The 13333-nt window shown below is 43.1% G+C and overlaps 1 protein-coding gene across 1 annotated transcript; it reads right to left on the bottom strand.

Annotated features, from left to right (window-relative positions):
• Positions 1–203: 203 nt before the first annotated feature.
• On the bottom strand, positions 204–13333 carry LOC124009389 (pannexin-1-like). The gene is made up of 6 exons (XM_046321186.1): positions 12870–13333; positions 8353–8492; positions 6760–6962; positions 2474–2969; positions 2034–2208; positions 204–1585 (listed from the first exon to the last, which is right to left on the bottom strand). The coding sequence occupies exons 1-6, from the start codon at positions 13048–13050 to the stop codon at positions 1491–1493; spliced, it is 1290 nt and encodes a 429-aa protein (XP_046177142.1). The 5' UTR covers positions 13051–13333; the 3' UTR covers positions 204–1490.

The raw sequence follows: 13333 nt of genomic DNA, 5'->3' as shown, positions 1-13333 counted from the left end.
CTTACATTAGAAGTTCATAAGGAGAAAGTGTAGGCTATATAGAATTAATGACACTCAAATTGAAAATCATTCAACTAAATAAGGATTTACACAGTGTACAAAACATTAGGAACACCTTCCTAATATTGAGTTGCACCCCCTTTGCCCTCAGAACAGCCTGAATTCATTGGGGCTTGAACACACAAGGTGTTGAAAGTGTCCAACAGGGATGCTGGCCCATGCTGATTCCAATGCTTCCCACAGGTGTTTCAAGTTGGCTGGATGTCCTTTGGGTGGTGAACTGTTCTTGTTGAGCGTGAAAACCCCAGCAGCGTTGCAGTTCTTGACACACAAACTGGTGCGCCTGGCACCTACCATACCCCATTCAAAAATCTTAAAAAGCTTAAATCTTTTCTCTTGCCCATTCACCCTCAATGGTACAGATACATAATCCAAGTCTCAAGGCTTTAAAGTCCTTCTTTAGACATTCTCCTCCCCTTCATCTACACTGATTGAAATAGATTTAACAGGCGACATCAATAAGGGATCATAAGCTTTCACCAGGAATTACCTGGTAAATTATTGTCATGGAAAGAGCAGGTTCTCATAATGTTTAGTACACTTAGTGTATATCAGCCTAATCAAGGTGTAGATTATAACACACATTCTGGTGTTCGGATTTGTAACAAGCCTGCATGGGATTATTATTAAATCTCATTGCATCCAATGGCAATGTCCGCGACAGGTAGAATGCAGGGAGACGCTTGCTGATTTGACAACTCCAATGCCGTTACACCTACGACATCGCCTAAAAACAATGAAAGTGCTATGCAGTTGTCGGTTAAGCGGGTTAGCGGGTTAGCGGGTTAGCGCAGAACTGATTGAATCTAGCCCTGAGACGTATTGAGTTACTCAGATCCCCTAAGAATAAAATCATCTGCTATTCCTTCTAAAATAAAAGGTTCAATATAAATACGTTACCACTTAAGTACCGAGGCTGAAGTATGCTGGTTAAAATGAGGGCAAGGCTTTGTTTATGTCGCTAGCAAAATTAGATAACTAATCACAGCTTTTTTATTAAATAATGACGCAGTCTGACAAACACCTTGTATCTCTGACAGTAAACACAGAAAGAGAGCATCTCTATAGGGAAACTGTGGACCACAGTTCTATAAACATCTTTTGTTTAAATTCCAGAGAATAAATTAGTAGGGGCTTGATCGATCCTGATAAGAACAAAAGGTACAATTTTATTGTACTAAGGTAGGTACGGTAACATAGCAACACAGCACTTGAAAAAAAATAAAAATAAACAAGCTATTGATCAGCATGTAGCCTAGTGGTTAGGGCCAGTAACCGAAAGGTCACTGGTTACAATCTCCAAGCCGACTATGTGAAATATCTGTTGATGTGCCCTTGCGCAAGGCACTTAACTCTAATTGCTTCTGTAAGTCACTCTGGAGAAGAACGTCTGCTAAATGACTGAAAAGATAAAGGCCCTAGTTCACACTTCAGATCACTCTCTGACGTACATCTTTCCCACCAGAGCAGGTCTTGTCCTTGTTGTCTTTCTTCAGCCCGTCGTCCAGCCACAATGTAGAAACATCTGAAAGGAATCAAAAAGATCAGACTGAACTCAATCTGGCCTATGGTGTGAGGAAGATGACCATACCCGAAAGAGAGAGACTATCCAGTTGGGCTGGTCTGTGACTCAGTGACACCTTTCCCAGTCAGAAGAACAAGGCAACCTCAGAGTGTTACACACAACTGGGAACTTTATTTCCAGAGGACATGGATGTGGTTCTATCCACGCACTCTTGTCCACTTGGAGAGAGACTGAAGAGGCTCTGACCTGAGCAGGCAGAAGACCTATCCTGTCCCCTAGTAGTAGAGGTCACTGGGAGTTTGGGGAGACAGTTTATGATCCCCATAGTTTCTCCGGCACCGTCAGATGGGTGGAGTGAACTGCATGAAGTTATAAAACACAGGCAGGGGAATATATAATAAAACCAATCATTTTGTGAACCAATAACCTAGTCTACCCACCCACCCACCTCTTAGCTCAGAAGAGCTTGTGTCCTCCTCTCCAGGCTTGGTGCAGTCTTTGCTGTCCTTGTGTGAAGTGGATCTTTTCCCATCCACCACATCTGTCTTCACCTGGCCCAGAGTCTGCAGCAGACACATAGTGTCAAAGGCCTCACCGCCTCCTTCCCTCAGCAACTCCAGCACCTGTAGAAATACACTTCACATAAATAGACATGCCGATACCTCAATGTAATACCAGACATACTGTCTCACTGGGGTAACATAATTCCAAGCATATTTTCCCAAGTGGACACTACCCAAAGTTGTCCATTGTGGTTACAATGACTCAATTAGTTGGAGCACAACGCTTGTAAGTTATTACTTAAAAACCTAAAATGGGCAACATATGGTCATGATAGACCACCGGCCTATCATATGACTAAACATGTATAGTAGTGTTGTTACCCACCTGCAGACACTTATAGGACTTCAGCTCACTGAGGTTCTCCTCCAGGAAGAGCAGGTACACGCTGAGGTCGTTGTAGAAGGGTGTGTCCAGGTCCAGAGCCCCGAAGGCCGGCAGCATCTCGTAGGGCCGGAGGAAGCGGGAGCTCTGTCTGGCCGGGCCCAGGGCAGCGTACACCAGCAGGGGAGCCAGCAGGATGTACACCCCCAGGTTGATATAGCTTAGCAGCCTGAACACCCCCACCGCCACCAGTTTACACTGCACCGGCACCACACTGTTGTTCCTCAGCACCCCTGTCCGCACGTCACAGGCAAACTCATCGGTGATGGAGGCTAGGCGAATGTAGTAGCCCAGGTAGAGGCAGGCTAGCAGCAGGGTGAGCAGGGTTAACAGCCGACACGCCAGGTACTTCACCACCAGCCAGCGGGAGAAACGCTTGGTCTTCAGATACTGCTCCACCAGAGGGTATTTAAAGCAGCCTTCGGTCAGGTCCAGGGCACTACCATCACACAGGGAGATTAGGTGGGGCTGATGCAGTTGTGTCAATTTTGAATATTTTTATTCTCCAAGCAGACACACATCAACTTCATTTTAACATGTTTGTACGTATGTGTACAGAAAAATAAAGAAAGAGTCAACTTCAAGCGAGTGCTGGATCATTTTAAAATCATTGCACTATGCACTATTGCACTTTTAAGAACTGTTTATTGAAGAAAATACATTTGCATATTCTGCCACTGCCCATTACTGATCTGATAAACAGCACTGCCTATAATCACAGTTTAGACAGATATACACTGTATTTGACTGCCGGCCCAAGCCAGGCTTAGTCTACAGCAGTGCGAAGTCAAATGATTAAAAAAAAATCCTTAATTAGTCCGTTCGTCACTACCTGTGCTTCTAGCTAATAAGGTTTCACTCTCCCTCTGCCTCTTAATGAAAATAGAGCATTTGATCTCATCTTCTATTCCCATGTACCAGTGTTTTCTGTGTGATTATATAGCGATATACCCGCTCTGGTATTGGCACGTTGCACTCTGGCCAACAGCTGGGCAAAAACAGTATGGGTATAGCCCACATGAGATTATTATGGACAACAGAGTGAGATTGTGAGATTGTTTATTTGTCAAATGGCAGTCAAGCATAGATGATCATGTCACCAGAATAAGACCCTCAATATTTACTGGAAAGGAGCATCAAGCTCATCACCTTGCACTTTCACCACCCTGTGAAGTTCATCATTAATTTAATCTGTAGCCTAATAAACTGCATGCTTTTCCGACGAGTCGTAGTGGGAGGACCACACAACATGTGTTTATTAGGCTACATATGTTTTTTTTTGTTTAGTTGACATTTGGTAATTTTTCAGAGAAATGTCCTGTTTCCATCAGGCCTGTCACATTTTGTGTCTGACATGTACTCGCATAAAAAGGTTGGATGGAAACCTGGTTACTGAAATGAACTCATTGTCCTCTCATGGCACTACACTCTATAGATGGTGAGCCTGCGGTTTCTCCCCCATTAGTTTCATTAATAGTATGGCTTCGTTGTAACGGTTTTCTAATGGTGAAGGAGAGTCGGACCAAACTGCAGCGTGTATATTGCGATCCATGTTTAATAAAACAAATGTAACACGAATCAATACAAAAACACTACAAAACAAATAAACAAAACCAAAACCAAAACAGCCTAAACTGGTGCAAACTAACACAAAATAAGGACATCAAGACACTAAGGACAATCACAAACAACACAACCAAAGAATATGGCTGCCTAAATATGGTTCCCAATCAGAGACAACGATAAACACCTGCCTCTGATTGAGAACCACTTCAGACAGCCATAGACTTATCTAGAACACCCCACTAAGCTACAATCCCACTACATACACACCACATACAAAAACCCATGTCACACCCTGGCCTGACCAAATAAATTAAGATAAACACAAAATACTTCGACCAGGGCGTGACATTCGTGTAGAAACAGCAGAAAAACACAGCATGGCCTCTCTTTGCTGCTCTAACTAGATCAACCCGTTTGACTGCATAGTTAGTGGGCTAGACTAAGCAAATTAAAATTCATTTTATCTCTCTCGATTCCATTATTTGTCATTCTGTACCAGCCGTTATTACTAAACATCTTATAGTCTAACACTTATTTACTTTTTTGTTCTTTTCCCACTATGATTTTTTTCTGGTAAACTCTGCACCTGATGCAAACTAGAGGTCGACCGATTATGATTTTTCAACGCCGATGCCAATACCGATTATTGGAGGACCAAAAAAAGCCGATACCGATTAATCGCCCGACATATAATAATGACAATTACAACAATACTGAATGAACAATTTTATTTTAACTTAATATAATACATAAATAAAATCAATTTAGTCTCAAATAAAAATTAAACGTTCAATTTGGTTTAAATAATACAAAAACACAGTGTTGGAGAAGAAAGTAAAAGTGCAATATGTGCCATGTAAAAAATGGCATAACATGAGAACATATGAAAGCTGATGTTTCCTTTTAACATCAGTCTTCAATATTCCCAGTTAAGATGTTTTAGGTTGTAGTTATAGGAATTATAGGACTATTTCTCTCTATACCATTTGTATTTCATATACAGTACCTTTGACTATTGGATGTTCTTATAGGCACTATATTATTGCCAGCCTAATCTCGGGAGTTGATAGGCATGAAGTCATAAACAGCGCCGTGCTTCAAATATTGCGAAGAGCTGCTGGCAAAAGCAGGAAAGTGCTATTTGAATGAATGCTTACGAGCCTGCTGCTGCCTACCACCGCTCAGTCAGACTGCTCTATCAAATCCTAGACTTAATTATAATATAATAAACACACAGAAATACAAGCCGTAGGTCATTAATATGATCAAATCTGGAAGCTATCATTTCGAAAACAAAAAGTTTATTCTTTCAGTGAAATACGGAACCGTTCCGTAATTTATAAAACGGGTGGCAACCCGAAGTCTAAATATTGCTGTTACATTGCACAACCTTCAATGTTATGTCATAATTATGTCAAATTCTGGAAAATTAATTACGGTCTTTGTTAGGAAGAAATGGTCTTCACACAGTTTGCAACGAGCCAGGCGGCCCAAACTGCTGCATACCCTGACTCTGCTTGCACAGAACCCAACAGAAGTGACACATTTTCCCTAGTTAATATTGCCTGCTAACATTAATTTATTTAAACTAAATATGCAGGTTTAAAAAAAGATACACTTGTGTATTGATTTTAAGAATGGCATTGATGTTTATGGTTAGGTACATTGGTGCAATGATTGTGCTTTTTTCGCGAATGCACTTTTGTTAAATCATCACCCGTTTGGCGAAGTAGGCTGTGATTCGATGAGAAATTAACAGGCACTGCATTGATTATATGGAACAAGACACACTAGTTAAACTAGTAATATCATCAATTATGTGTAGTTAACTAGTTAACTAACTGTCTCAGCCTCCAGTATTTATGCTGCAGTAGTTTGTGTCGGGGGGCTAGGGTCAGTTTGTTATATCTGGAGTACTTCTCCTGTCCTCGGTGTCCTGTGTGAATCTAAGTGTGCGTTCTCTAATTCTCTCCTTCTCTCTTTCTTTCTCTCTCTCGGAGGACCTGAGCACTAGGACCATGCCCCAGGACTACCTGACATGATGACTCCTTGCTGTCCCCAGTCCACCTGGCCATGCTGCTGCTCCAGTTTCAACTGTTCTGCCTTATTATTATTCGACCATGCTGGTCATTTATGAACATATTGGCCATGTTCTGTTATAATCTCCACCCCGCACAGCCAGAAGAGGACTGGCCACCCCACAAAGCCTGGTTCCTCTCTAGGTTTCTTCCTAGATTTTGGCCTTTCTAGGGAGTTTTTCCTAGCCACCGTGCTTCTACACCTGCATTGCTTGCTGTTTGGGGTTTTAGGCTGGATTTCTGTACAGCACTTTGAGATATCAGCTGATGTACGAAGGGCTATATAAATACATTTGATTTGATTATGTAAAGATGGATTGTTTTTTATAAGATAAGTTTAATGCTAGCTAGCAACTTACCTTGGCTCCTTGCTGTACTTGCGTAACAGGTGGTCAGCCTGCCACGCAGTTTCCTCGTGGATTGCAATGTAATCGGCCATAATCTGAATCGGTCGATGTCTAATGCAAACGCTTAGTAAATTTGGACACTAGGAGTCTTTGAGCTCAGGTGGAAGAGACAAATAAATAATCTAAAGAAGACAAGTCATCTAAAGTGGAAGTGAATAAGGCCCTTCGTAGTGTTTACCTGGGGGGGTCGTCAGAGACATCTTTGGTGTCTATAGATGAGGCCAGGCTCTTGGCCAGTCTGATGGCTCGGTTATAGGAGCGGTCGAGCTCCTCCATGATGAAGTTGAGGTCAGAGGAGAGGTGTGGGGCGGCAGTGAAGCGCCAGAACAGAGCAGGGATGTACATGAGGATTGCCACCAACAGAAGGATGTAAGGGAAGAACTGGAGGAGGAGGTCAGAGGAATAAAAGAGGGTGAGAGACGGAAGACAAAAGCAAGAATTGCAAGACAGAGAAATAAGGACCAGGAAGATACAGAACATTGGTGTGCCCCACATTGGTATGACACATAGAAGTTCATTGTGGTGACACAGGGCATTTGGGAGCTTCCTTGTGACAGACCAAGTAAACCAAACTCATTTGCATGTCCGCAGGAAGATGTTTCGAGGTGGGGGTGCTTTCATTTTGTCGACGGGGGGATTTTTTTATTTGGATTTATAAGCACCCCTACTTCCCGCGGCTATGCTAATACACCTGGACCTATGTCGATATCATCCACCTCGTCAAGAAATAGTATCTCTCCCAGTCGTCTGAGAAGAGGCTGCATAATTATAATTGTAAAGGGATTTCATGTAGTTGAAGAGGTTGACTACTCTGACAGTCTGGTCTGATTTAAAGTATAGCTTACTCCTGAGAGCTCCGAAAGGGGATCTCAATCATAAATATGCCAAATGTGATGCTGCGCCATGATTGCCAATGAGGAATGTTATTCCCCAACTCCCCACGCAGCCATAACTGTTTGAGCCACATTAACAGATCAATCTCTCACACTGACTGGAGCTGCCCTCTGGCCACTGACTGGAGCTGCCCTCTGGCCACTGACTGGAGCTGCCCTCTGGCCACTGACTGGAGCTGCCCTCTGACCACTGACTGGAGCTGCCCTCTGACCACTGACTGGAGCTGCCCTCTGGCCACTGACTGGAGCTGCCCTCTGACCACTGACTGGAGCTGCCCTCTGGCCACTGACTGGAGCTGCCCTCTGGCTACTGACTGGAGCTGCCCTCTGGCCACTGACTGGAGCTGCCCTCTGGCCACTGACTGGAGCTGCCCTCTGGCTACTGACTGGAGCTGCCCTCTGGCTACTGACTGGAGCTGCCCTCTGGCCACTGACTGGAGCTGCCCTCTGGCCACTGACTGGAGCTGCCCTCTGACCACTGACTGGAGCTGCCCTCTGGCCACTGACTGGAGCTGCCCTCTGACCACTGACTGGAGCTGCCCTCTGGCCACTGACTGGAGCTGCCCTCTGACCACTGACTGGAGCTGCCCTCTGACCACTGACTGGAGCTGCCCTCTGACCACTGACTGGAGCTGCCCTCTGGCCACTGACTGGAGCTGCCCTCTGGCCACTGACTGGAGCTGCCCTCTGGCCACTGACTGGAGCTGCCCTCTGGCCACTGACTGGAGCTGCCCTCTGACCACTGACTGGAGCTGCCCTCTGACCACTGACTGGAGCTGCCCTCTGGCTACTGACTGGAGCTGCCCTCTGGCCACTGACTGGAGCTGCCCTCTGGCCACTGACTGGAGCTTTCCTCTTGGCTAACTGAGGGCTTGTACCTTGTGCAGCCACAGGGGGGCACCTTCGACGCCATCAACGCTGAGTTGCTGCTCCTGCACCGCCGCCCAACAGAAGGAGTCAACATAGGCTGCCTGTCGCCATGAGAAGTTGGTAGGGGCAAAACAGCTGATCTGGGTACCTGCATTCAGCCAAAGGGATTGGACAGGGTCAGAATGGACATGTCCAGAGTGGATAGACTAGTAAGTGTACACAGACTAATGATCTTATTTTGAGTGAAGACAGGAAATAGGACCAGTGTGGGCCAGCTGTTTTGTACTCCCAGTTTCCAGTGGACATTGAGTTTGTGAGTAACTGTCCTCTCCAGTTATTGATGTGGTTGTCCCATAGTGTATGGCATAAAAAATATGTATATTTGTGATTTCACTGTTATTTGCTTGATGTGTAAACTTTATATAACAACTGAAATGTAAAAATTATTGTTAGTAATAATAGGCTATTATCTATGTTATTACACATGTTTGAACTCCACATCCACAACACAAATCAATTTGGTGAAACATATTGCCTGGATGGCCTATGGAAAGCACAGTCAGTCACTGCCACCCAAGTTCCAATGACCTCTGCCCAAACTGTCATGTAACATAGTCTACAGGGGAATAGATTAAAAAGCAGGGACTCTTTACAGCGCTGATACCACAGAATTAAACTGAACATATACACTGTGTACAAAACACTAGAAACACCTACAAGGTGTGGAAAGTGTTCAACAGGGACGCTGGCCCACGTTGACTCCAATGCTTCCAACAGTTGTGTCAAGTTGGCTGGATGTCCTTTGGGTGGTGGACCATTCTTGATACACACAGGAAACTTGAGCGTGAAAAACCCACCAAGGCTTCAGTTCTTGACACTCAAACTGGTGCGCCTGGCACCTCCTACCATACCTAGTTCAAAGGCACTTAAATATTTTGTCTTGCCCATTCACCCTCTGAATGGCACACACACAATCCGATTGTTAATTGTCTTAAGGCTTAAAAATCCTTCTTTAACCCATCTCCTCCCTTCATCTACACTGACTGAAGTGGCTTTAACAGGTGACATCAATAAGGGATCATAGCTTTCACCTGGTCAGTCTGTCATGGAAAGAGCAGGTGGTCCTAATGTTTTATACATGGCTATACCCACACTGCCATGTGAGAATTAGAACTCAGCATTAGGCTAAACTTATCTCTGTGGCGGAGATCTTTGTGGGCTATACTCGGCCTTGTCTCAGGATGGTACATTGGTGGTTGAAGATATCCCTCTATTGGTGTGAGGCTGTGCTTTGGCAAAGTGGGTGGGGTTGAAACCTGCCTGTTTGGCCCTGTCCGGGGGTATCGTTGGATGGGGCCCCAGTGTCTCCCAACCCCTCCTGTCTCAGCCTCCAGTATTTATACTGCAGTAGTTTACGTGTTGGGGGGCTAGGGTCAGTCTGTTATATCTGGAGTATTTCTCCTGTATTATCCGGTGTCCTGTGTGAATTTAAAGTATGCTCTCTCTAATTCTTTCTTTCTCTCTCTCTCTCTGAGAGGAGCTGAGCCCTAGAATCATGCCTCAAGACTAGCTGGCCTGATGACTCCTTGCAGTCCCCAGAAATGGCCGTGCTGCTGCTCCAGTTTCAACTGTTCTGCCTGCGGCTATGGAACCCTGATCTGTTCACCGGACGTGCTACCTGTCCCAGACCTGCTGTTTTCAACTCTCCAGAGACAGCAGGAGCGGTAGAGATACTCTGAATGATTGGCTATGAAAAGCCAACTGCCATTTACTCCTGAGGTGCTGACCTGTTGCACCCTTGACAACCACTGTGATTATTATTATTTGACCCTACTGGTCATCTATGAACATTTGAACATCTTGGCCATGTTCTGTTATAATCTCCACCCGGCACAGCCAGAAGAGGACTGGCCACCCCTCATAGCCTGGTTCCTCTCTAGGTTTCTTCCTAGGTTCTGGCCTTTCTATGGAGTTTTTCCTAGCCATCGTGCTTCTACACCTGCATTGCTTGCTGTTTGGGGTTTTAGACTGGGTTTCTGTACATCACATTGAGATATCAGCTGATGTAAGAAGGGCTTTATAAATACATTTGAAATTCTTTTACCACGTGATTTTATGAATCAAATTATCTTTCTGCCACAAACCTTTTTCATTACCAATGCTACCTCTATTCAGTCACTATTCCATATGAATACCTTTTAAAGATAAAATATAACAGCCGAGGGGTGTGGATTATGTGAGATTGTGGAGCAGTGTTGCCATGTTCGTTGTTTTTGTACAAATTGGGCTAACTTTGTAAACGATGTCTCAGGTGAAAATGTATTGGTCGCGGGTTGCACCGTGGCCGTCATGGCATTTCTCTTAAAAACATTTCACGGTGACCTGGTGCTGACTGTCTGGCAGTGCGGCAGGCTGTTGCTGAGTGACTGAGTGGTGTGCCACTTGTGTAACCTACCTGACAAACCAATTGAATAAATAGCCTATAAACTTCAGTTTATTGTTGTTGTGGACTTGTGTTTTTATGCAATTATTAATGGACATGTTTAATTAATTAAATTGGAAATGATCAAAACTATCGCAATTGCCAATCAGATGTTAGAATGGATTAGATTGATGTAACAGTGGTCAGATTAGGCTACAGGTAAAAACAAATTCAAAAAAGAATACTGGCTGTTGTTGACAAACATATTCAGTTCATATACATATTATTCATATTTAATTCAGTGATTGAAATGATGACCCCATCCTCAGTAGCCTATTCTAGCAGGTTATTGGGAAACACTTACCTCGAAATCACCTCGCTATTAATGTTGAATGATTTAGTCTGTTAATTTGAACTAAGCAAGCTGCTAAATGTTTCGTTTACATCTTGCATTTTTCCTAGGCTAATGTAAACTATCTGAAATTAGATGTAGGCCTATAGGATACCTGCCTTTATGCAAACAAACCATGGCAAAATTGAATGACAATCATAAACCAGATTTTAGTCTGTAGCCTATGCCTATTGAAATGACAAGTCAATCTCGCAAATGGGCCATTTATAATGGTTTGTAGTCTCAACATCTGGCACATAATAATAGCATTAGTGTTTTTATACTCAGAGATTGAGATCCTCTGTCCAACTTTCATCACTCATACTCTCCTGTTGGATTTATCTATAGTTATGCACATGTGCAATGGGGATTTATTTACAATTATAAACCTGGTTCAAGCCCTGAATTTTGATTGGATGAAAGCAGTGGTATATCAGACCATATACCACAAGTATAACAAAACATGACTTTTTACTGTTCTAATTACTTTGCTACCCAGTTTATAATATCAATGAGGCACACTTGGGGTTTGGGTATATGGCCAATATGCGTGCGGCGGCCTCGTGGTTAGAGCATTGGGCCTGTAACCGAAAGGTTGCTTAGATCGAATCTATGAGCTGACACTGTAAAAATCAGTCATTCTGCCCCTGAACCCACTGATTCTAGGCCGTTATTGTAAATAAGAATTTGTTCTTAACTGACTTGCCTAGTTAAATGAAGGTAAAATAAAAAATATGGCGTTGTGTCATGCTTAAGAACAGCCCTTAGCCATTGGCTATATATTGCTTAAGCATAGCAGTTAAATTAGTTAAATAGACATCAATTGATGAAAATGATCTGGCAAGAGTAATAAGGGCTAATGATCTTTTCTCTTGCCACATATTCAAATGTATTCAAATGTATTTATTACGTTATGTCATAGCTTGCTAAAATTATTACTTTTGAGGAAACCCAAGTTACTATCATATTCCTTCTTAATTGGCTCAATAACGTTATGGAAAAGGGATTTATTGTATAAATAACCCTCTTGCTGTGAAAAATATGGGTCTAGTTTTCGGGCATTCAGGTTTTCAGTGGTCAATGAGCTATAAATGTAACTTGACCTGGCAACCCTGTTGTGGAGTCATTTTCAAAGATCTACAGTGTAACGGTTTCTTCACGGGGCAGGCGGCGCTGTGGGCCTAATCTCGAACTCAAGACAATACAAGAAGGCTACAATGTTACTACAAATTGCATATTGAGAGACAAGCAACCCAGCTTTTCTCATAAATTAAGAATTCTGCAATACATGGCAGGATATTCCGGGGCGAAACAAATGCAATGCAATTAGCCTGTTTCCCGTTGACAGACGGCGGTATGAATTGCAGATATGGGGTCTATGGAGCAGACAAAGAACGACCCAGGGATTTAAACATGTTTACGAGTTTATCTAATGAGAATCAAAAAATGCATTCGTTTTAGACGAACTAAAACAATTGAAGTAGGTTTTTATTCAGTGTTTGACTGCAGAGATCTGCTCAAACCAAAAACAGAAAGCCAGAGTTTGTGCGTCGAGAGAAACCGATAATCTGCTCTGCTGTTACTGTTCAATTCAATTGGCTAGAGTGAATACTATTTTATCAGTTTCTGTTTGACCCTGATACTTTTAGTCGATATATTTGAACATGTTAGTTTAGTTTGAGTTATGATAGTCTATCAGTTATTCAACTCACCTACTGACACCTCTTGGGCAAACGCGAGGGAGATGAGTAACAAAGGGAGACCAACCGCGATGAAAGTGACTATTTTGTCTACCGCAAGCTCCAGACGCACCCCTTTGTACTTCGACTCTGTTGGATCCTTCAATAAAAAGTCGGAGAAAACGTATTCTGTTGCAACGTGTGCAATTGCCATTGTTCAATGTGAAATAGTCAGTATAACAAATTAAAAATGAATAGTTATCCAGTTAATACAATTGATCTATTATCTAAAAAACAAGCCGCGCGTTGTCCAAGTTTTTAGTCACATTATTTTCTATATAGATCTCGAGAAATTAAGTTAACAAACATGTTACTTATCCGAATGTGCATGCAATAACGCCTGACTCATTAACTGTGTTCGAATACGCATACTAATCGTATTATTTGTGACGTAAATTGAGTATGTAGTATGCTTTATTGGCCATAGTATGGATAGA

The sequence above is a fragment of the Oncorhynchus gorbuscha genome, linkage group LG02, assembly GCF_021184085.1.
Source record: "Oncorhynchus gorbuscha isolate QuinsamMale2020 ecotype Even-year linkage group LG02, OgorEven_v1.0, whole genome shotgun sequence".
NCBI lineage: Eukaryota > Metazoa > Chordata > Actinopteri > Salmoniformes > Salmonidae > Oncorhynchus > Oncorhynchus gorbuscha.
The sequence above is the reverse complement of the archived record's forward strand: the minus strand, read 5'-3'. Positions and strand labels throughout refer to the sequence as shown.